General features: G+C 55.3%; 1 protein-coding gene across 2 annotated transcripts in view; it reads left to right on the plus strand.

Annotated features, from left to right (window-relative positions):
* The window catches only part of DOC2B (double C2 domain beta), a 52,854-nt gene that overhangs the window by 4,355 nt on the left and 26,458 nt on the right, over positions 1 to 22,041 (plus strand). For both annotated transcript variants that reach the window (XM_053274495.1, XM_053274497.1), the window contains exons 2-3: positions 6,649 to 6,728; positions 20,617 to 20,691. In XM_053274495.1, the coding sequence (XP_053130470.1) occupies positions 6,649 to 6,728; positions 20,617 to 20,691 (155 nt within the window). The remainder of the gene's footprint in view (positions 1 to 6,648; positions 6,729 to 20,616; positions 20,692 to 22,041) is intronic.

A 22,041-nucleotide genomic window follows, 5' to 3' on the forward strand; every position in this document is an offset into this window, starting at 1 on the left:
CCCTCGTGTGGAGAGACAGCGGTGGTGTTGGAACTGGGTTGCTGCTTAAATCCCAGGCTATGGAGGAGAGCTGGACTACTTGTGGTGGTGAACACAAATTGTCCCTTTTCCTAAGCAAGGGCCACTTGGATTTGCTTTTGGGTGGGTGACTACAAAGAGAGGAGAGCTGGTCTGGTGGTCGCCAGCATGACTTGGCCCCTTAGCTGAGCAGGGTCTACCCTGGTTGCATACAAATGGGAGACTAGAAGTGTGAGCACTGGAAGAGACTCCCTTTAGGGGATAATGGGGCCACTCTGGGAAGAGCATCTAGGTTCCAAGCTCCCTCCCTGGCAGCATCTCCAGATAGGGCTGAGAGAGACTCCTGCCTGCAACCTTGGAGAAGCCGCTGCCAGTCTGGGTTGACAATGCTGAGCTAGATGGACCAAGGGTCTGACTCAGTATACAGCAGCTTCCTCTGTAAGTGAGCACTGGGAGATCAGCTCAGTGGTAGAGCATCTGCATGCTGGCCTAAAGGAGGCCCCAGGTTCAGACCCTGGCAACATCTCCAGCTGTGCCTGAGGAAAGTCTCCTGCCTGAAACCCTGCAGAGCTGCTGCCAGTCAGTGCTAGACGGACCAGTCTCTCTCATACTGAGTCAGACCATTGGTCCATCTATATTGTCTAGGGGCCGAAAACCGCCTCCTCCTCCTGGGCAGTGCCTGCTCCCCACTCCACACACCCCAGATAGGAACTTGTAGGCCGTTGCCTCCTCCCTAGTCAGACCCCTTGGTCCATCTAGCACAGCATCGTCCGCACAGACTGGCAGCAGCTTCTCCGGCATTTCAGGCAGGACTCTCTCCCGGCCCCGAGGCTGCCGAGGCGTGAACCCGGGCCCTGCTGCATGCCAAGCTGATGCTCTGTTATCGAAGTCCAGCATCTGGGGAGCATCTCCTTGGGATGAGTCTGTAAAAGTCCCAGAGGGAGGGGGCGTGCTCTCTCTCCTCCAGATCATTTGCCAGCCAAGATGCTCTAGTTGAGAAATATTCGCTTGCAGCTGCTGCTGATCTCCAAGGATCCAGAGACTCCAGCCGGCCTCAGAACTCCGCCAAGAAAGCCGAGAGGCGGGATGGCGAGGGGGAGTCGGGGAAGGGAGACGTTTGAGGCATGATTGGCAGCTGTGCTGAAAAAAGTCCTGCCTTACATATGGCCCCGTGGCTATTTTTGCAAGTCTGTTGAGCTGCATTCTGGGTGACGCAGGAGGAAGCCACAACCACATCTCCTCTGGCTTGGCTTTCCGTCCGGACTGGAGAGGCAGGTGTGGAAGGACCCCGTGAAAAGTTCCACTCTTCTGCGGAAATCCGTCGGGCTCCCCTTGAAATCCATTTGCCGTTTTGTCTGGGTGAGAACCGCTGTATTGGCCTTGAGATGCTGCTGGATTTGGGCACCTCTCTCAGTCCTGGGTCTTCTAAGAAGCACCTTCCCCAAGGAGGCCCATCCAAGCCCCCATGGCTGGGATTTGGAGGCGTCTTGCCTCTGAGCTGAGAGGCAACCATCAGGACTAGTAGCCACTGGTAGGCTTGTCCTCCATGAATGTATCTAGACTCCCAGTTTGAAGCCAGCCGAGCTGGTGGCCTGCACTGGGCAGTGACCAGCATTTTTTGGCAACTTGGGACATTGAGAGAGACTCTTTGGGAAGGTGTTAGGTCCAGGGACTCAAGTCGCTCTTGGACTTTGCAGAATGCTGCAATTCAAGGAGAGCTTGGAGGGAGTTTCCTGTTTGGGAGAACCAGCCGAGGACTTCCAGAGAGCTTGATTGGGGAGAGATTTCTCGGGGGAGTTCTGCCCATCCTACCGAGAAACCTCCTCCCTGTTCCAAGTTCCCTCCCTGGCAGCATCTCCAAGATCGGGCTGAGAGAGACTCCTGCCTGCCACCTTGGAGAAGCCGCTGCCAGTCTGTGAAGACAATACTGAGTTAGACAGGCCAAGGGTTTGACTCAGTATATGGGAACTTCCTGTGTTCCTACGAAGGAGCCTCATGTTGGGGAAGAAGGTTACTGGCTTGTGATTCAGTGCTAAACTGACAGGAGATCTGGGCTCTCCCCTTGCCAAAGCAGCTCCCACCTCTGAAGTCTCCAGAACAAGCTGTTATGGTTTCCCTGGAGGGCTGGCTCACCCTGTCCTGGGTGCAAATGAGCTGTGCCAGGTGGGAGAACAGAAAGCTGGTGTCCGAGAGACAGAAAGACAGAGAGCCGTCTCTTTCGATGCAGAATTGACAAATAAACGACAGACCCTTCACTCCAGCCTTGCTCTCTCCCGTCCACCAGGCTGAAGGTGACTGGACCTCTGTTTTCCGCGAGAGAGCTAATCCAGCCCAATCCCCTGTCAGCTTTCTAGCCGATCTGCCTGGCACGGGCCCCGCTAACCAGATTATCCCCGGAGTCACTGGAAAGCCTGAAAAGACTTGCAGGCCTGTATTCCAATGAGCTGGAGGGACAGCCTTGTTTGTTGGCCGTGCAAGCTAGCAGGAGTCAGGGGGAAGCCTCTGAGGCAATGCAGAGTGCCCTCCCCCCCCCCGAATTCCCCTGGGGTTAGGGAGCAGGGCTTGGGGGTCACAGAGTATTACCTTCAAGTGGGTTTGGGCCAGTCACATTTCCAGGCTGGGCAGGGCGCTTCCGGAGAAGCCCCTCTTCTTTTCTGGAAACAGCGCCGCACTGTTGATTTTTGGTTTTGTTAGGTTTTTATACTGCCTGTCATGAAAATAATCTCGGGGCGGATGATGGCAAGAGAAAGGCCAGGGCTGGGGATGCCACCCTGGAGTTTCCCACACATGGATCTCTGCCTCGAGGTATCTGAAGGAGCAAGATTCGAGGCATTTTAATTTGAGGGATTAGATGGACCCTTTGCATAGCCATCAGCACCTCCATCCACACCTTCGGAGGAAGCAGAAGCCCCAGAGTTTTTTCAAAAGTGGCTGGAAATAGAGGATTTTAAAACCCAATTTGCATCCTCCCTGTCTGTCCTGGTCCCTGATAGCCCTCAGGGAGGTCAGGTTAAATCCAGTAACTCTGTGGACTGGCACACTCCAATCAGGAGTGGATTTGGTGTGTGCGGGCGGGCTCCTGTGCCTTAGCCAAGGAAGGCCTTTCCCCCACTTCGGAGCCCCCCTCTCTCATTAAAAGCACCATCGGGGAGGCTTCATGTCCAGTGTGGAAGAGGGGAGTGGGACGAAATGTGTGCCGCTTGCCCAGGGCTGCCAGGCTCCCCCGGGGAACTTCCCTGGCCTTTCACCCCACGTCTGGTGCCACCTGGCGCTTGAGCAGGCTGCAGGCGTCCGCCAGAGGCGGGGTCCTTTCCTCACCAAGACCCCCTGCCCAGGAGGTTAGGGTTCCTGGTTCTTGGAAGAATGGAAGGCCTTCAAGATCCCTTTGGGCTCTTAACTTTCTGCGATTTAGAGGTGAAAGGGACCTCGGAGGTCTTCTCACCCAACCCCACTGCTCCGTGCAAATTTGAGCATCACCGGAGTCAATCACTTGCCCGTAGCCTGAATCTCCCTCTCTTAGAGCGGAAATGTCTCCCCCTTTCTATCCGGGGCCTTTGTTTTCCCTTTCTCACCCCTCCTTGGAGGGGAGCTGAGAGAGACCGCCCCCCAGGGAGGTTTCCCCCGCGGCCCCAGCCCCTGGAGGCCCTTCCCCGCGCACATCTTGTCACGGGGCTGGAATCCAGAGCAGGCAAAGAGCTTTATCTGCCCTGCTCAAGGTGACCTCCGGCTCAGAGGGGATTCCTTGGCACTGCGCTTCCATCCATCACCTGAGCTCCCTTCGGCTCTGGGCTCCTTATGCAAATCTCTTCGCCTGAGGCGGGGACAATCAAGGACACGCCGCGCACGGCGCCTTGGGTCGGGTGTAAACAGGCCAGATGGCTTCCGGGCCGGGTGTCTTGAGCACACCTCCTTCTGTGGGAGGAGGAACTGGGTGTTTCTGCCGCGGCTGCTCATGTCTTGGCCGTGTGTGCCGGCTGGCATGCCCTGTGTGGCTTTCTGACCCATATCTTGGCTGAGGGGCAGTGGGTCGTTCATTGAGGGCCCATCCGTGGGCACAAAGTGGCATTGGAAGGGGGTTCATGGAGGGCGGGGGGCGTCCAGCACCAATTGCTAAAGTCATGGCAGCTCAGCAGAACCTCCATGGAAAGCGAAAGTGTAACTCTGAATACTGGCGGGGGGGACTTCCTGGAGGCATCTGACGGGACTCTGGATGGTGGCCTTGGTGCATCTGTGGTGAGGAGAGCTGGTCTTGTGGTCGCAAGCATGACTTGTCCCCTTAGCTAAGCAGGGTCTGCCCTGGCTTTCATATGAATGGGAGACTTGATGTGTGAGTACTGTAAGGTATTCCCCTCAGGGGATAATGGGGCCGCTCTGGGAAGAGCAGAAGGTTCCAAGTTCCCTCCCTGGCAGTATCTCCAAGATCGGGCTGAGAGAGATTCCTGCCTGCAACCTGGGAGAAGCTGCTGGGTAGACAATACTGAGCTAGATGGACCAATGGTCTGACTCAGTGTGTGGCAGCTTCCTATGTTCCTAACCTGACACTACCACCACGACACAGTCCAATCTGGAGCAAAATCATGCCCGGTCTGTCCGCCTCTGGGAGGGGAGTAAAATGAAGTGGCAAGAGGCAAGCGTGGCGTTTTTAGGTGTAACCATGAGGACTGGAAACTTGAAACATTCCAAGCGGGGAGTGGAAGCATTCTCGGACAAGCATTGTTCCAGGAGGGGTGACGTCCTGTGCAGAACCCCATGAGCCCACTGTCCTGACATCCCGCCTCCACGCATGTCCTTCCGCAGGGTGTGACTTGTTCCGCCCCTCTAAACGCATTAGAAAATGCTTGGATCTCGGCAGCCACGGCAAAGGAAAGGCTGTCGTCTCCTGCCAAGGAGGACAGACTGTGGTTCTTGGTTCTGCCGGCTTATTTGCCAGAAGGAGAAATCTGGAAACATCAGAGCGTCTGTTTCAATATTTTGCTTCCGTTTTAGCCTTGTGCGTGTGGAGCAGAGTTTGGGGTTTCTCTCCACCTGAGGGGCGGGAAAACCGCATCCTTTGCCGGGCCAAAAGCACCGTTCTGGCTGTTGAGACGTTTCTCCTGAAGCTCCCCCCGAATCTGCCCTCCCGTTAGTGGTACTGCCTGACCTGGCCTCTGTCCCCAGGCATGCACGCATTTAACGCGACCAGTCCCTGCCTGCGTCTGCACAGAGCGAGAGCCACCGAGGCTCTCCTTTCGACGGGCGTCCTCCTGGACCCGCTCTTGCAAAACACTGGAAAATCGGCTGTTTGTTTGCCTGCCATAATTGGGATCTTTAACGAGGCTCTGTGGATTTCCCCATCTGATGTGAATAGGCCGGAGTGAGCTGTGCTGGCTGTTGGGAGGGAACCCAGCCTCTCCTCCTTGGCGGAGGCTTAGCTTCCACAAGGGCTCTTTGCAGGATCCGGCCGGCAGCTGCAGCTGCTGTCTGATTATTAAAAATCGCCGCCTCCCGGTTGGGAGGCAGGAATAACGGCTGAGCCGGCCGAGCAGGGACCTTACCACTCAGCTTACCCTGCATGATAAGCAGCTGTAGGGAGATCCTTGTTCTTCTGGCTGTGTCTTCGAACCCAAAGAGCTGGCTGGGCTGCCTCTGGGACCGGGGGCCGGGCGATGGTGGTGGTCCCAGTGGCAAGAGGTCCCCAGAGGCCTTGGTCCCAAGATCCTTCCAAGCCTGTCTCTCGCCCTCTGGACTCGGTCTCGTCTCCAGGATGGCCATGTCCCCTGGAATTTAGGGTAGCCCCCGGATTTCGGCTCCTGCACCCGGCTGCTAAATTCCACCCAGATTTACACGGATTTCAAATGCACTGCCCGGATTCCCCCGATTTTACTCTGGATCCGATCGCGTGGGAGGGCAGAGAAGGAGGGGCAAGTATACGAATCTGTCAAATTAGTGCAAAGTGCAAATTAGTTGCCGCATAATGAGACAGACCCCCCCCCCAGCCCACTCTGCGGGGGAGCGTCCTGCTCACTACCCCAAGGGATGCTGCTGCCGATAGCCAGCCTGCCGAGAGCCCAGGTTACGGGCCCTGGTCCCCACAGGGGCTTCTCCCAAGAGAGGCCCCGATTCTCTGCTCCAGCTCTGCTCCAGCTCCAGCCCCACCAGCTCCCGGGCTTGGCTGGTCTCGGGGACCTGGGCTGTAAAATGCAAGTCCCAGGCCTGGCCCAGCGGGGCGCAGCTCACGAGTGGACGCCCAGCCAAGCGGAGGGTTTCAGCTGAAGGAGGACCCCGAAGGGAGCCCGATTCGGCACAGCTGGGTCTGGGAATCAGCGGGGGCATCTAGGGCATGGTAGGGCATGCAGAAGGTCCCAGGTTCATCCCCTGGCAGCATCTCCAAGTAGGGAAGAGAGAGACTCCCGTTTGAGACCTTGGCGGAGCTGCTGCCAGTCAGTGCAGACCATACAGCGCTAGATGGACCAAGGGTCTGACTCAGTATGTGGCCGCTTCCTGTGTTCCTAGTATTCTTGATCACCCTGGAGGCCTTTTGGATCCCTGGTGGGGGTCTCCCCACCCCTCTTAGTCCACCCAATGCAGACTGAAACGGAGCAAACCCCACTTCCCCCTCTAATCCTCTTCTCCCTTGTCCTTCTCTTCCAGCGGCCCTGGGGACGTTAGATTTCAGCCTGCTGTACGACCAGGAGAACAACGCACTCCACTGCACCATCAACAGAGCCAAGGTGGGTCTGCGACACTCTGGGGAGCTCTGTGGGTCATCTGTGGGGACGTCCCACCGCAGCAGCGGGTTCTTGGACGTGGGTCCCCAGGGCTTGCTGGACTACAACTCCCATTATCCCCTGCCAGGGACCACTGTGGCAGGAGATGATGGGAGTTGTAATCCAGCCGCATCTGGGGCTCTCCTTTGAGGACCCCTGCTTTGCCAAAAATGCCATTTGGAATGATTAATCATCATGATTGTCCTATGCAAGGGAAAGGCTGTGCTGATTTCCCTTGTGCGGCATCCTCTTCTCTGGCTAGAATACCACCTCCCTGCATGCAGGAAGCTATTGGGGGGAAGCTTTTGAACATGTCCTCTCCCACCCACAACTTGAAATGCTGTGCTCCAGGAAGCGTTTGGTCTCCATTGCTAAGCAGGGCCTGCCTTCGTTTGCATTTGGATGGGCAACTAGGGGGACACGGTGAAATATTCCCCTTAGGGGCCATAGCTCAGTGGAAGAGGATCTGCTTTGCATGCAGAAGGTCCCAAGTTCCCTGGCAGTATCTCCAAGAGAGGGCTAAGAGAGACTCCTGCCTGCCACCTGGGAGAAGCCGCTGCCAGTCCGTGTAGACAGTGCTGAGCGAGAGGGACCCAGGGTCTGGCTCAGCGGGAGGCCACTTCCAAGCTTCCTTGGCGGGGACGTGGGGCGGGGACGAGAGGAGGAGGCTTCTGTCCCAGATTCTCTTGCTGCCGCCGCTTCTCCTCTCGGTGTGTTTTCCCCACCGCAGTTCGAACCCCCCCCCCCCGAGCCGTGGGAAGTTGTTGAAGCGCTGAACATGTGGTGGCATTCAGGGAGAGCGGGTGGGCGGCTGGGTCCCTGGGCGCTCTCCAAGCTGCGGAGCGGTGGGGTGTGTGTGTGTGTGTGCCAGAGAAGACGGACTAGCCTGGGTGCCGGGGGCGTGAGACAGGATCCTGCCCGGCACTGGTGCCTGCCTGCCTCTCTTCCCCTGGCTGGGCTCTTGCCTGGCTGGCTGACTGGCTGGCTTCCGCCTGCGTGTTTCCCAGCCCGCCCACTCCCACCTTCCTTAGGAGTCTCGGTTCCTGCCCACCCTGGGGGTCCCCATGGGAGCAGCAGCACCCCCTGGCCGAGGAGCTGGCCCTGAGGCGCTGGGGAGGAGCCCCAGAGGCTGCTGAGCCAGGGTCTTGGCCCGCCGTGTCCCCTCCCACAGGGGTTGTGCACTACAACACTCCGGCTCCCCAAGCCGTGTCCCCTCCCACAGAGAACGGGAGGCCCTTTGTGGGTTATTGTTCCGCGACTTGATTTAAAACCCTTTGGGGCTGCTCTCGCCCCCTGAACGGAGAAAACCAAATGGCAGGAGAGTTGCGTATAAGGGAGAGCCACCCACAGGGCGACGGTGTACTTGGTGCTGGTGGTCCGGCTTGCCAGTTTTACAGGGGCTCCATTACATGCCCGGTTCCCACCTTCCCTCCCTCTGGCTTTCTCTGGCGGCTGCGTAATTGGCAGGGGCTGGCTTTGCCCCCCCCCTTCCCACAAATGCTCATTTTTGCCGAAGAAAAATGTGTGCTTTTGTGGAAGAGAGCTGGCCCTGAGTTGCAATTTCCCTTCTCCTGGCAATGATCACCTGGGAATAGTGCCCAGCCTCCTGGGCGGGCGGGCGGCGGGTGGGCTTGCAGAGATGTGGGGGAAAGATGGAGCAGGAGGAAAGGCGGAGGATGCGGCCGTGAAGGGCAGGATGCTTTCTCTCTCTCTCCCGGTGCTATCAAGTTCCAAAGCTTTGGGGGGGGGGATGTTTTTCTTTAACAAGCAAAACTGTGGGCAAATGTGGCCACATATCAATATTCTAAGCCAGGATTTCTCAACCTTGGGAGTCCACCCACTGTGTTTCTGTATGAGTCACTGTTCTGGGCATTGCTCCTCTGAGGGTGGGTAATTCTGCTGCATTGGAGGTGCCAAGGGCTCCAGGCATACCTGAAGCAGACATGGGGCAGATTCCAGAGAGGCCAGTTCAGAACAGTGACTGGTGCAGGGTTTGAACAGGCCCCCTCCTCTGAGGGGAAGTCATCCAGCACTGATAGTGGCTGTGTGTGTCCTAGCCACACCCAGTGCAGAGATGGGGCAGCAGGATTCTGTATCCTCATCAGAAACTGATTGAAAGGAGGCGACTCAGGGACTCATGCAGAGACTTATTTTATTTTATTTTTTCACACTTATGTCCCGCTCTCCCTCCGATGAGCTCAGAGCTCGGTGTACATGGTTATTTTTATCCACACAACAACCCTGTGAGGGAGGTTAGGCTGAGAGCTACCTGACCGGCCCAGAGTCCCCCAGTGAGTCCCATGGCTGAATGGGGATTCGAACTCGGGTCTTCCCAGTCCTCGTCCAACACTCTAACCACTACGCCGTGCTGGATACTTGCACAGGTTGCAAAGGACCTGTGAGTTGGGGAGCTTGGCTGTGTTGGAGCCTTTCTTGAATTCTTTCTCCTGGTAAGGTAGCCCTTCTGGCCTGCAGTCTGAGCGCAGCACCAGTTTAGGACGCATCACCCACGCACGCCCCCTCCGCCCGGCTCGGTTGTCTTCCTCCTGTCTTCCTCCGTTATCTCCTCTTGCTGTCTCCAAATGTGATTTCCTGTAAAACACGATCCCCGCCTCGCTGCTGATCTCATCTCTTAGCCTTGAAAATAAGATGAACGGCTTATCTCCCCCCCCCCACCATCTAAAGATGTCTCATTCATAGCCCTTTTGATCCTCTGGCACCTTCCTTTTGATGCTAACAGGCAGCGTGCTGGATGTTTACCTCCCTCTGAAAAGGGCAAATCCTCTACAGAAGAACTGATGCTAATCTCTGGTAGGAATGGCACGAAAGTTTTTTTTAAAAAAACAACCCCGCCCCACCACCAGTGGCCCGAGTTTTTAGTTAAATTCTGGGGAATCTGCACTAAAAAGTCAAGAGTGAGGCGGAGGTCTGCAGCAGAAGAGGGTCCTGAGCAAGACCCCCTTGTGGAAAAGCTGCAGGCCAGAGAGGCCTCTGGGACGCTTGCTTTGTCTTTTTGCAGCCTGCCTCTGTGTGTGCTTCCTTGAAAGCTGCCCCACAAATTCCTGCCCACCCCACTTGAGTTTCTCCTCACCACAATCCTGTGAAGTGGGTTAGGCCGAGAGAGAAGTGAATGGCCCCGAGTCACCCAGCAAGTCTCATGGCTGAATGGGGATTCGAACCCGGGTCTCCCCGGTCCTAGTCCGGCACTCTAACCACTACACCACGCTGGCTCATAATGGAATGCAAGCCCACTCCCTGCCCCCAGGGAAAGGTAAAGTCATTTTTGACTCCTGGCACCCACAGAGCCCTGCAGTTGTCTTTGGTATGTTATGTTTCTTTTTTAGATGGTGAGCCCTTTGGGGACAGGGAGCCTATCTATCTATCTATCTATCTATCTATCTATCTATCTATCTATCTATCTATCTATCTATCTATCTATCATCTAGAGTGCTTTGGGGACTTTTGTTGAAAAGTGGTCTATAAATATTCTTCTTCGTCGCTGTCTTTCCCGACTTTGAGTCTACCTAAAAGTGAAGTCTCACGGCTGGGGGTTGGTGTCCGTCCAGGACTGCCACGCAGGCTTCTGACTGGGCCCGCGTCCCACCCAGCCCGAGCCCCCACACTCCCACCCGCCCCCCTCTAGACCACATGGAGTGCTTTCCCCGTCGTTTAGCCCATTTGTCATATCATAAAGGAAAGTGTAACGTTGAATGGACCTATTGAAAACGGACTGGAAGGGAGACGGGGCTGTGTGCGCGGAAGGCGAGGAAGCAGCCCTTTCTCCCCCGCCACTGGAAGTGGGTTCACGAAGGTGGCCCATTTGCTGGCAGAACGCCGTCCTGGCAGGGAGGGGGCTAGCATCCGGGGGGTGGTCTCCCTCTCTGCCCGTGACGACTGGTTTGCTCCATTGTCCAGCTAATGGCAGTGCCGCCACTGTCTGAAGCAGAGCACCCAAGGGCCACTGCTCCCTCGAACAGGGATTCCCAGATGTTGTGGACTACAACTCCCAGCATCCCCGGCTGCATTGGCCTTTGGCTGGGGATTATGGCAGTTGTAGTCCACAACAGCTAGGAATCCCTGTTAGAGGGCACACTGCCAAGGGTTCCCCCTCCCTTCTAGCTACATCTCTCCTTCCTTCCTTCCTTCCTTTCCTCCCCATCTATCCATCCACCCATCCACCCATCCATCCCTTCTTCCCTCCCTCCATCGATCGATTGATCCACCCCTCCCTTCCTCCTTCCTTCCCCATCCATCCATCCATCCATCCATCCATCCATCCATCCATCCATCCAACTATCTCTTCTTCCCTCCCTCCCTCCCTCCCTCCCTCCCTCCCTCCCTCCCTCTGTCTGGGGCTGGAGCCCCTTCTCCCCTTCCTTCCTTCCTCTATCTGTCGGTTTGTCTATTCCTTCCTTTCCCCCTCCTTCTTTCCCTCCCTCCCTTCTTGAATCATACACACCCACACCCTCTCTTCAACGGCACCAGAGTCTTTCTGGGGAAAACATGGCAACCCTCACGCAACTAGCATAACAGGCAAAATTGCACGTTTGCTGCAGTTCTGGAGTGCCCCCCCCCCGGTGTTCCGGCAGGACCTCTGCTCCTGGGGTCCCGAGGGCGATGGATGGGGTTCTGGAGACAGGACAGAGGCCTGCGGTGGGGGGGGGGGGGATGCCCAGGTCCCCAGAGCTAACTCCTAACCCTGTCAGGTCCAGGGGGCTTCCTTGGGGGCCGGGGTTTCAGCTGGGATGGGGGGGGTTCCTCCTCCAAGCGGGTCTTATCCAGCTGGATCCTGACCCCGCTGCCTCTCTCGAGCAGAGTGCCGGCCCTTTTACCACCCTGCTTCTCAGAGGAGAACTCACGACTTGGTTGATGTTCCATGCATGATCCACTCATCTCTTCTCTCTCTCTGTGTCTTTCCCTTCCTATTCCCCCCCCCCATTCATTTCATTGTGTCGGCTGGGGGGAGCAGGTGCCCAAGCCTCAATACCGGAAGGTAAGATCTGTTCTCGCCCTGTGCAGTGCCGTAGCTTAGTTGCACCTAGCTGCCCTGTCGCCCTCGGACCGGGGCGGCGTCCCGCACTCCCGCTGCCGTCGCTTCCTAGAAGGCCCTGAATCGATCCCCACGATCTGGTCTGGCACGTTTGGCTTAGATTTAGTGAGCAGAAACGTACTGCTGTGTTTTCAAGGATGCCATATATTATGTATGCACTTCTCTGGATTCCTTCCAAGCGCCTAGACTATTGGAACTGCAGTATTTTCCCGCGGGGGGCGGTCAGGGATCCATAAAGGGCATTTTAATTTGGTGTCGAAGCTATCTTGAAGCCTGGGCCTTTCTGCCTGCAAAACAGATGCTCTTCCACTGACCTGCGGCCCCTTCCCCAAAAGGGAATACCTTACAGTGCTCGTGTGTGTGGTCACCAGTGTCCCCTCTGGCAGGGATTCCCAGATGTTGTGGACTACAACTCCCAGAATCCCCAGCTGCAAAGGTCTTTGCTTGGGGGTGATGGGAGTTGTAGTCCACAACATCTGGGGATCCCTGTGAGAGGGAACACAGGTGGTCACCCATCCAAATGCAAGCCAGGCCAGACCCTGCTTAGCCAAGGGGGCCATTTGAATTGGTGGGGTTTTGCTTTTAGACTGGAAGCGGGCGAGGAGCTGGTTCTCAGGGGGTTAACTCTGGCAGGATCCGGAGCGATTTGTTCCTGAGCACAGCCCATACATTCTCGGGGCTACACTGCTGACTTGGGCGGTTTGACATTTTGAAAACCTTCAATATTTCAGCAGCGTCTGGGAAGGCTTTATTCTCCGGTCCCTTTTTTTAAAAGAGCGCCACCGTCTCCATTTCCCCTTTCAGCTCTCCTGGCTTATTTTAATCACCGACGGTATTATGTCGGGGTTAGGGAGTCTCTCTTGTGCTCTGCAAGATCACCCACTCCCAGAGTGGCTCCATCCCCCTGAGGGGAATCTCTTCCAGTGCTCACACATCAAGTCTCCTATCCATATGCAACCCTGCTTAGCTAAGCGGACAAGTCAGGCTTGCTACCACAAGCTCAGCTCTCCTCCCATGATGCCAGGGTGTGTGCTTAGTCTTGCTTCCGGACTGGAGCACACCGTTCACCCCACTGCTGCCCCAAGCAGCCGTTTCCGGCAGCAGAAAAAGCTGGGCCGCAGCCCCTTCCCCCTGGTTTTCTGAGCCTTGAAATGCCTCCCGGATCGGAAATGTGGTAAGAGCATCCCTGGTGATCAGGGAGGGCCATCTGCCAGTTCCGGAGACTTTCACACTGTTTCAACAATATTCCACCCACCTCCAGGGCCTGCTCCCAGCCCACCTCTGCTGGTTTCCATGAACAGATGATTCACTTCTGAGCCGGGAGACTCTCTCAACCCACAGCCATTTGTTTGGCAAGGCGCAATTATTTTCATTCATTTAGGTAACATTCCGTTTCCTTCTCCCGATGGCGGCTTGTTGGTGGCTTTCCCAGCCGCGTTGCAGGCCAGAAATCTGCCCTTGAAGCTGGTTTCCCACTGTGGCCTCTTCCATGCTGGGAAAGGCTTTCTCTGTTGATCTTCTGCCTGTGTCGTGGCTGCTTCTGGGCACAGGAAGCGGCCTCCTACTGTGTCAGGACCTTGGTGGGTCTTATCTGGCTCAGGACTGTCAGCACTGACTGTCAGCAGCTCTCCAAGGGTTGCAGGCTCAGGGGTCTCTCCCAGCCCCGCCTCATCCATATTTTAAAAATGCGGGCCATCTTGTTCTGGAGCACAACCTGAGGGGTCAGGCCTGCCTGTCACCCATTTCTTGCGGTCTTTCTTGGAGCCCCAAATCGGGAGCAAAATTAGCGCCAGGACAGAACCGCGTGTGGTATGCTTTATCAGACCCTGCCTCTGGTTTCCTAAAGGGACATCGGATTCCTGGGTGGGCCAGTGAAGCAGTCGTAAGTAAGTAACATGACAACTACTTATTTTAGTATCCTCTCCGCAAGGAGAGCTGATCTTGTGGGAGTGAGCCTGAACGGTAAGGGATGTGCACGAACCAGTTCCGAATCTTTCCAAACCGTTCCGAACCAGTTTGAGCAACTGACTGTTTGGCCGATTCGAAGGTACTTCAGGGCAATGAGGGGACGGAGCGGCAGTGAGTATGCTGCCACCCCAGCAGGGGAAAAGCAGAGGGAGGAGTAAGTGCACCCTCCCCTGCCCTTAAAGCGGGGACCCCCCCACCTTTGAACCACCCCCGCCCGGTTCTATGCACATTGCTACTGAGCGGTCTCCTTTGCTAAGCAGGGCCTACCTTGGTTTGCATTGGGATGGGTGAACCTATGTGAGCACTGTAAGAGATTCCCCTTAGGGGATGGGGCCGTGGTTCAGTGGAAGAGCATCTCCTTTGCATGCAACAGGTCCCAGGGCTCAGTCCTTGGCAGCATCTCCAGGTAGGTCTGGGAAAGCCGTCTGCCTGAAACCCTGGAGAGCCGCTGCCGGTCAGAGTTGACAGTCCCGAGCAAGATGGGCCAAGCTTCTGACTTGGTAGAAGGCAGCTTCCTGAGTTCCTGTGCACGGATTTATACCAAGTGGAAGGCAATAGGTCCCTGCCCCAAGGAGATTACAGATCTATAGTCGGTTCTGGCTGCTGTTAACCTTAGGCTTGACGACCTGGGGGATTTGTCACTCTTGTTTTGACCCCATTTTATTGTATTTCCTTTGCTGCAGCAGAGAGCCCCACTTCCTTCGCAGGGTGCACTTCACCCCCTTTTCAAAGGCTCCTGTTTTGCCCTGGCTGGCGTCCCATCGGCAGCGTGCATGCCAGTGTTTTCGGCGTGCTTCCGCCGATGCCGTTGATCTGCGTTCTGCCCAAGACGGTTCTGGGTTTAATGAAGGTGGCTGCGGGCCGCCTCCATTCCAGGGCAACCCAAGCAGAGGCCTGGGGTGCCCCAGTAACAAGCTGCCTGCACTCCGTGGGGCGCATCTTGAGCCGTTGGACGCAATGCGCTTGACAGGAGAGGGTGTCTGCTCATTAAGCGGGCGCCCCAGGCAGGGTGGTCTGTTCCCGGCGGGCTCCCTCCCACCTGGCGAAGGGCAGAGGCAGATGGCGTCCGTTTTCTCGGCCGCCTGAGTCTCCTGTGGGGGAAACTGGCACAGGCCGACCTCCTGCTGACCCCTCTCTGGGGTTCCGTGATCTGGAGGTCTTCTTGTCCCTTCCCGACTGCAACTACATCCCAGACAGGTGTAACTCTAGGTGTTCATATCCGTCCTTTGGAGCACTAGCCTGAAAGCCGCTCCTGAAGAATCGCGTGGTACAGCCTGGCAAGGACTGTACCACTTCAGCGTGCAGCTGGGCAGTCGCAAGTTGGAGTGATGAAAAACCACAGCCCCTCTGCCTTGGGAGAGCTAGTCGATCCCAGATGTCGGCATTTTCTCCGCGTGAGGATTGTCGGTTTTACACGGCAGGGGTAGGGGTGGGGGGCAGTTTCCAGGCATGGAGTTCTGAACTTGCCGCCGGAAGTGGTACAGCCCTACCAAGGCGGTAGCGTGTGTTTCCTTTGAACGTGGAGGCCAAACAGGGTGGGGGTGGAGGGTGACTTTTGTGAGCAGAACCTCCCCTGCCTTTTCGTTTTTCAGAAGGCAGCTGCTGGGAGAGGCGTTTGGATCAGGGTGGAAGTCCGAGGAGTGAGCAAATGGTGGGTCTAGGGAAGGGTTGCCGGATTCTGGCTGTCCAAATCCGGGTGCCTAATTTGCGTATTAAGCAAATTGGCTGGAAAATAGTTTTTTGAGCAGAAGAGTGACTGCAGGTTTTGCTCCACAACTCCGCTTCTACAAGGGCTGGAGCTTAGCTTCTTCTTCTTCTTTTAAATGAAAACTGAAATCTGGGCAAATCTGGGTGGGCTAAGCTTAAAGATGCTTAAAATCCGGGTGAAACCCAGAATTTCGGGGGGCATACCAACTCTAGTCTAGGGGGCATCTTCAAACTCTGAAATTCTATGGGGAGGCGTGCTGGTCATGCGGCAGTGAGCGTGAAGTGTCCCCTTTGCTAAGCAGGGTCTTCCCTGGTTTGTATTTGGATGGGTGGCTACCTGTGAGCACTGTAAGATATTCCCCTTAAGGTGATGGGGCCAGAATCCCTCCCTGGCAGCATTTCCAGGAGTGTCTCCATACAGGGCTGTTACCGCGAATCCCCTTTGGAAGAGAGTGTGTGCATTCACATACTGGCCAGACTTACCCCAGTCCATTTGAGACTCACACACAAATCGGGCTTTGTCTTCCAAATTCTAGCTTGTCTGGATGTATTTCCGGGTTTTTAAAATCCTGGTTGTACGCGCAGCAAATGCCAGGGAGAGGCACCGCCTAGGGTCTTTACATAACCATTAACATGACAAGAGGAAAGCACTCTTTAGGAATGCAAATAGCACTGCCTTGCTTCAATGGGGAAGAGTGAAGAAGCCACTTTTCAGGAAGCCAACTCTTTGCAAGTTCTCCTGACAAAAGCTCTCCATGTGGTGCTCAAATTGACTTTTTGGAACAAGGTTAGTCTGCTTGCTTGAGGTTTTCGCTAGCTAAGACGAGGTTTTACCAACAAAGTGATGGAAAGCACATCACACATGTGTTGGGGGAAAGGGAAGAAATCTGTCCGTGTGTACAAAGGCTCCCAGTCCAGGACACGGAGGTTTTGAAGGCAACACTGTGCCTTTGGAGCTCTCTCTCTCTCTCTCTCTCTCTCTCTCTCTCTCTCTCTCTCTCTCTCTCACACACACACACACGCACGCACCATTGGCGAGAAGGAAAGCACTGAGGCATGCAATGTGAACCTGCACAAGAAGGAAACCGAGAGCAGAGGGGAGGGGCTGCTTCCCTCATGCCACCAGTGTAATTCGAACTGGCTTCCCTCCGCATTGACCCCAGAGCTGGAAGCTGTGTGGGGAAAAGCTCCAGCTAGGGCTTGGAGAAACTCCTGCCCGAAGCCCTGGAGAAATTGCTACCGGTCAGAGCAGATAACCTCTGAGCTAGGCGGACCAAAGGTCTGACTCAGTAGGCGGGCGCATCCTGTCTGCATTGCACTCAGAGCCCTAAGCACACCCCTCTAGCAACCGCCACCATTTCCCCAGCCCTGGCCACCAGAGGCCATTTGCAGCCCTGGCCACGGCGCCCTCTCGCCCTCCCCTCCTCTGGTGCATCCTTCTTGCCCCACCCGCTGTCCAGAAATGACATCAAGGAAGGCGGCCGCTTTCCCGGACTCCTCCTGGCCTCCATTTCTCCCCCTCCGAGCATCTGTTTAAAAGGGCTCTTAATGGCTTCCTCCAGAGGTAATTCAATTGGCCGACTGCTCTGCAGGCGCCTTCATTTCACGGCTGGGTTCTGGGCAGGGGCTGGCTTTTGTCCCTCCACTCCCCCTTCCCAACTTTGGCAGGCAGCAGCGCGATGCCATCCGCAGAAGTCCTGGATGTGCTGCAAAGCCCCCCCCCCTTAGAAGCCCCTGCCCCTCCCTTTAAGAACAGCCAAGAAGCCATGGGGCAAAGCAAAGAAGACCTTGATCAGCCTTGGGCCCAATCCTGCAGAGATCAGGGCAAACCTGCCACTTAAAAAAAAAAAGGGGGGGCTACATTTCCACACAAAAAAACAAGCATGGTTTTCCAGATTAGAACAAAATCAGAGCCCCAGCTTGCTCATATGAAGCTGCTGTCTACTGAATCAGATGTCTAGCCTAAGACTGTCTGCTCTGACTGGCAGTGGCTCCCGGGAGCCGTTCCCGACACACCGCCTCTGAGCCTTTTAACTGGGGGTGCTAAAGTGTTCTGCTACTGAGCTGTGCCCCCTCAGAGGCTTAGTGAAGGCAGGTTTGGGGGAATGACTGGAGCGGCTTGACCAGGGTGTCAAACTGCGTCTCTCCCCCAGCTCTTATTGGCCCATAACCCATCATCCCGGGTCGCAGTGGTCAGTGATGGGCGTTGTAGGCCAGCAACAGCTGGGGGGCTGCAGTTTGACACCCCCAGACTAGACATCAGAAGGGTTTTCCTAACCTTTGGACAACGGAACTGTCTGCCTCATGAAATGGCGGGCTCTCCTTTCCAGAGAGAGGCTGAGTGGCCAGCTGCCAGACATGCTGGCACGGTCTCCTGTTGGTGTCCACACCAGAGATGCTGATCTCGTTCTCTCCCCTCTCTAAATGCAAGGTTCAACCTTTCACAGTTCCAGCCCCACTTAAAGAGATGGTTCTTTCCTTTAGAAGCAGCTGTATATTTCAAGTGAGCTTTTTAAAGCCAACATCGCAAAGAATCCGACCACCCGGGATCCACACTAGTCCTGGGCATGCCAGAATTGCATTCCTCGCTCTTGTCTTGTCTGCAGGACAGTTCCCTCGGCCCCTGGGGCTGTAGCTTTGCCGGTTTTGACAATGCCGGTGAGGAGTTTTGGGGGTTCAGGACTCCGCCTTTTTATTATTCTGCGGCGGTGGTGTAATCAGGTGCGTTTCCTCTGTAGGCACTCACCACCAACGCTGTGCAACGCGCGGAAGATGTTTGCATATAAGCAATTATCAGAAATGCCAGGGCCCTGTAATTTGGTACCTTGAGAAAGCGCTCAGTTGTTTAAGCCGGGAATTAATTGTGGGTTGGAGCAAGCCTAGCATTAGCTGCCAGAACAGCAGCAAGGGTGTAATTAATTATCTAGGTGATGATTGGAGTCTCCCCAGTTCGGCTGCCTCCGCGAGCACTGATGGATCGTGCCCCTCCGCGGCTGAAAGCACCCGGCTTCTTTTGAAATGCTGCCACTGCTGGTCTCTGTCACCAGATCCACCCAGCACCCAACTCCTCGGCTGTTAAAGCCCAGCCTGGCCAACCCGAGGTTCTCTGGCTGCTGTGGGACTACAGCTCCCATCATCCCCCAACGATGGGACTTGCTTTCCCCCCAAAGCAAGAATATCGGAGGCTGCAACGGTGTGGAAACGCCACGGGAAGAAGAGGGAGGTTTGGGGCATCTTGGCCCGGTTGGCGGAGGGCTGCCTGCTCCTCTGCGCTTCTGCTTTCCGATGCTCCCCCCCCCACAGGAGCGGGGCAGGTACAGCGAGGGTTGCCAACTGCCCCTCGTTACGGGAGACGTCCCTCATTTCAGGGGTGTTGGTGCCTAGAGGGACAGCATTCGTCCCTCATTTTGGTGGCGGGTTGAGCAGCTTCTTACTTTGAGAAGCTTTTGGTTGAAAAGTGTTCTGACTTGAATATGTTCTAAATCATGACAGTGCCGGCATTATCCAGTGGCCTATAATGGATATACGTCATCGCACATAGTTAGTTAGTTAGTTGTTTATTTACGATCTTAGATCAAACATCAATAGACACAGAATATACACAGTAAAGAGAGAAAACAAAAACGGAAACAAAATCTAAAATGTCATCAAATACATAAAATCAGGAACCTTTGACAGTAACCGATTGCTGTGCTCTAGCTTCTCTTAGTTTGGTCAATGTGTAACAGAATTTAGCAACCGCCAGGGATATTGTTGGGTCCCTGTCTTCTAATAAACGTATAAGAATCGTCTCCACTGAGTGGCTTTTGAGATCTTTCAGGGACTGAGATAAAAATATCATATTATATACATCAATGATATATCAATATCATATACGTCTTAGCATATACTCAGTGCTCTTGATTACCACGGCATACACCTCCTGCCCCCCGCCGGCCCCCCAGCACTCCCAAACTTGTGTCCCTCATTCTGGCAATGAAATGTTGGCAACCCTAGGTACATAGGAACAGGGGAAACTGCCTTATATTGAGTCAGACCGTGGGTCCGTCTAGCTCAGTATCATCTACCCAGACTGGCAGCGGCTTCTCCAAGGTTGCAGGCAGGAGTCTCTCTCAGCCCTATCTCACAGATGCTGCCAAGGAGGGAACTTGGGACCTAGAGGCTCCCCCCAGAGCGGCTCCATTTATCCCCTGAGGGGAATATCTCCCAGTGCTCACATGTGGTCTCCCACTCGAATGCAAACCAGGGCAGACCCTGCTTAGCAAAAGAGGCAATCCATGCTTGCTAACACAAGACCAGCTCTCCTCCCTTCTCCAGAGTCTGACCCTTGGTCCATCTAGCTCGGTATTGCCTACAAGAGGGCTCCTTCAGAGGTCCTCCGGCCCTCCTGCAGATGTTGGACTACACTTCCTATTGGCCATGGTGGCTGGGGGTGATGGGCATTGTAGTCCATAACCAGGTGGTGGGCTGAAATGGTGTGGCCCTGGTCTACGCTGATTGGCAATGGCTGAGGTTTCAGATGAGTCTCTCCCAGCCCTCCCGGGAAGTTTTTTGCGTGGGGCTTTTGAAGCCCTTTCACTCACATCGCCTCCGGAATGGAGGGGGTGTGTCCACATATCGGCCAGATGTACCCCGGAGTCCCTGCGGGTTATCGGGGAGCAGTTCACACACGATTCGGGTTTTTCACAGCGCGTTAAGAGTGAAAAGACCGAAATAATGCCCCCACGTCTGAGGTCAGATGCGGGGGGTCATGTCTGCGGCCACTGAGTGGTGGCGGCCCCGGTTCTTTGAACCCGTTTGTTCTTTGAACCCGTGGCTCTGCCCTTTCTCTCTCTCTCTCTTTTTTTTCTCCCTTCCACTCCGGTATTGCTGGGTATATCCTGGGATCCTCACGCATGGCATTTATTCCCCTTGGTACAATAACAGCCAGCTCTTGGGGAACGTGGCATAATCATTAGGCAGACACGGCTGTGCTGTGTAAACAGGGATGGATAAATTGGTTTGGCCTGGAATCAGTCAGGCGGAGATGCACCCGCTCTGCATAGCAAAAGGCCTGTTTGGCCTGATAATGGCTGGAATTTCCCCTTAGATGTATTTCTCTCTCTCTCTCCCTCTTCCTTTCTCAAGGGCCTCAAACCGATGGACCACAACGGGCTGGCTGACCCCTACGTGAAGCTGCATTTGCTCCCTGGTGCCAGTAAGGTGAGTTCTGCCTTTCCCCCCATCGATGTGACTAGGCGTCACCTTGTTCCCCGCCTCCAACTGCAAGCTTGTTCTCCTGGCTAACGCATCGCGAATCCTGCTCCTCTGGGGGGAGAGCCCCGCCTCTGAGCGAACCACGGAGAAACATGAAGAAGTGGGTGATGGGAGTTGTAGTCCCAAAACAGGTGGTGGACCAGAGCTGCATAGCCCTGTTCTCTGCTGATTGGCAAGGGCTCGGGTTTCAGATGAGTCTCTCCCAAGCTTATAGTGGTTTGGGACATTCAGATCACCAAAAAAGCTGACTCATAGCAAGCTGCCTTATGCTGAGTCAGACCCTTGGTCCCTCTAGCTCAGGATTGTCTACACTGACTGGCAGCGGCTTCCCCCAGGTTTCCGGCAGGGGTCTCTCCCAGTCTTAACTGGAGACGCTGCCAGGAGTTGAACCCAGGAAAGCTGGGGCTCTGCCACTGAGGCGCTACGGCCCCCTCCCCAGTTAAGAAGCCAGAGGGATTGCCTTGTGATGCACTGGAACGCAGAAGACGACGACGACGTGTGCAGCCGTTATGCCAGGTTGCGAATGACTGGATGTAAACACGAGCATTTTCTGTCCTGCCTGCCAAATCCAGTTCCCAGCGGGTGGCTGCCAGAGTGCTGCTTTTAACAGTGGCACCTCTGCACCCAGCGGCGAACCGGCTTGGAGGCCTTCAGCCGCAGAAATGCCACTCGCTTCCTCCGCAGTGCCCTGCCTCTTTTCGTCTCCAGGAAGGGAGATGAGCAGTATGGAGCGAGATTCAAGAGGGCCCAGCGCAGCCTTGGAGATGCCACGGGGCTTTTAAAGCCCTTTAACCCGCATGGAGGGGGGTGCGCTCACATAGCGGCCAGATTTACCCCGAAGTCCTGGAGAGTTACTGGGGAGCAGTTCACACCCCATTCGGATTTTTCACTGCACATTCGAGTGTAGCCCGATTTATATCTAAGGTTAAAAAATCCACGATTTGCCTCGGTTTTGGGGGACAACCGGGTTCGCCGTTTACCGCATAAACGTGCGGTAAAGCCTGCTGTGTATAGAAGTCCCAGTTTCTCTGCAGGGGCGACCGTTTGATACCCTCTTTAGGGGCTCTCTCCATTGCATGGAGGAAAGTGATTTCTGCACAGCCACTCCGTACCTCCCAAAGCTTCTTTATTGACTGACGGAGGACTTCTCAACTGGTGGGGAGGGGTGTGTGGTAGACGCGGATCCCGTCTTGATTTTTAGAAGCCCTGTGGATTCTGAGGTCACTTTGAGACGGGTTCTGCCCTCTCCTCCTTTGCCTGCTAATTGATAAATGATTGTGGAATTACTTTTCGGAA

This window comes from Hemicordylus capensis, chromosome 12, assembly GCF_027244095.1.
Source record: "Hemicordylus capensis ecotype Gifberg chromosome 12, rHemCap1.1.pri, whole genome shotgun sequence".
NCBI lineage: Eukaryota > Metazoa > Chordata > Lepidosauria > Squamata > Cordylidae > Hemicordylus > Hemicordylus capensis.